This window comes from Chiloscyllium plagiosum, chromosome 6, assembly GCF_004010195.1.
Source record: "Chiloscyllium plagiosum isolate BGI_BamShark_2017 chromosome 6, ASM401019v2, whole genome shotgun sequence".
Classification (NCBI taxonomy): domain Eukaryota; kingdom Metazoa; phylum Chordata; class Chondrichthyes; order Orectolobiformes; family Hemiscylliidae; genus Chiloscyllium; species Chiloscyllium plagiosum.
The window spans coordinates 97,288,080-97,289,897 of NC_057715.1; the positions used below are offsets into that span (position 1 = coordinate 97,288,080).

At 45.9% G+C, this 1,818-nt stretch overlaps 1 protein-coding gene across 1 annotated transcript in view; it reads left to right on the forward strand.

Annotated features, from left to right (window-relative positions):
- Positions 1-419: 419 nt before the first annotated feature.
- Positions 420-1,818, forward strand: part of dnajb13 (DnaJ heat shock protein family (Hsp40) member B13) — a 44,417-nt gene continuing 43,018 nt past the window's right edge. The window contains exon 1 of the mRNA XM_043692202.1: positions 420-539. Coding sequence (XP_043548137.1) covers positions 472-539 — 68 coding nt within the window. The 5' untranslated portion in view covers positions 420-471. The remainder of the gene's footprint in view (positions 540-1,818) is intronic.

Here is a 1,818-nt window from a genome sequence, read left to right on the forward strand (position 1 = left end):
TCGGCCCAACCAGTCCACACCAACCCTCCAAAGGGTAACCCACCCAGACCCATTTCCCTCTGACTAATGCAACCAGCACTATGGACAATTTAGCATGGCCAATTCACCTGACCTGCACATAAGCATGCACCAAAAAATTTACAAGGTACAGACTTTATTTTAGCAATCAGATGTGTTCTTTTCAAAACAAAAGATTGTTCACATTATATTAAATAATTTCAAAACATGGGACAATGAGGCGTAAACTGTAGAAGAGCTGGTTTCTGCACAAAACAACCCTCCTCGGGAACTACAATTCCCAGATGCCCATGCGCCGGTTACCTTGGAGACCGCGGTCGCTGCCGCCATCTTGTGAGACCGGACGGTTGCCACAGCAACGGGCGCCGCCGAGGAAGACAGCGCTGTGAGGATCTGAGGAAAGCAAACATCCTTCAAAAGTTTAATATATACTGGGAAACTGCTGATCAGAAGATGGGTCAGGATTACTACACTGTCCTGGGCATTATTAGGAATGCAACGAACGCGGATATTAAGAAAGCGTGAGTGATTTTTGTTCGTCCTTTCCAGGCACAGAGGAACAGGAGTCGGTTATTTGGCCCAAACTTTGTTCCTCCATTCAGTCAGATCATGGCAGATTTGCCTGCTTTGTTTCCAACCGCATAAGCTAACAGAACTGGTCGTCAGACAATTTGCATCTTGGTGCATCCTCTCAAAACAACAAAATCAGAGTCTTTTAAGTTTAGGTTTTCCAGGAATTAAAGTTAAAATTTTGATCCCCATTCAATACTGAAACAATTTGGGACTCCTGTTGTATTCAATGTCCAGGGTTAACTGGAAGCTATCGTATTGGTTTGCCCCGTGCCCCTTCATATGTTTGGTTACGCCAAATGCAATCAATTGCAGATTTTAAATTTTACAACATAACATAATTGTTATGGTGCAAATAGGGGTCATTTGGCTCATTGTGTTTGCAGTGGCACTCTAATTGTGCACCATGACTTAGTGCCATTCTCCTACCCTTTCCCATAGCCCTGCACATTATTTTTAATCAAATAATCATATAATGCCCTCTCGAATGCCTTGATTGAACCTGCCTTCACTACACTTTCAGGCAGTGAATTCCATGTTCAAACCACTCACTCACATTCCATTCACTTAACTTTTACCAATCTCGTTAAATCTATGCCCTCTTGTTTTTGATATTTTACCAGGGGAGCAATGTCTCCACATCTACTTTGCCCAGACCTCTCATGATTTTGAACGCTTTATTCATATCTCTTCTTACCTTCTGCTTCCAAGGAATCCATGGAATTCAGAACGCTGTGAAAGTCAGGTCATTGAGCATATTTAAGACTGAGATACATAGGTTCTTGATTGCCAAGAAGATACAAGGAGAAAGCAGGAGGAGGGGCTCAAGAAACTTATCTGCCATGGTTGAATGACGCAGCAGACTTGATGGGCTCAAGCCAGCGGATAAAGGGGGCGCAGTGGTAGTCTGGAGCACTGACCTCTACACCGCAGAAGCCAAACGCCAACTCGAGGACACCTCTTCCTACCGCCCCTCTTGACCATGACCCCACCCCCCATCACCAAACCATCATCTCCCAGACCATATAGAACCTCATCACCTCAGGAGATCTCCCACCCACAGCGTCCAACCTCATAGTCCGGGAACCCCGCACTGCCCGGTTCTACCCCCTTCCCAAGATCCACAAGCCTGACCACCCTGGCCGACCCATTGTCTCAGCATGCTCCTGCCCAACTGAACTCATTTCTACCTACCTCGACACTGTCCTATCCCACCTAGTCCAGGAACTC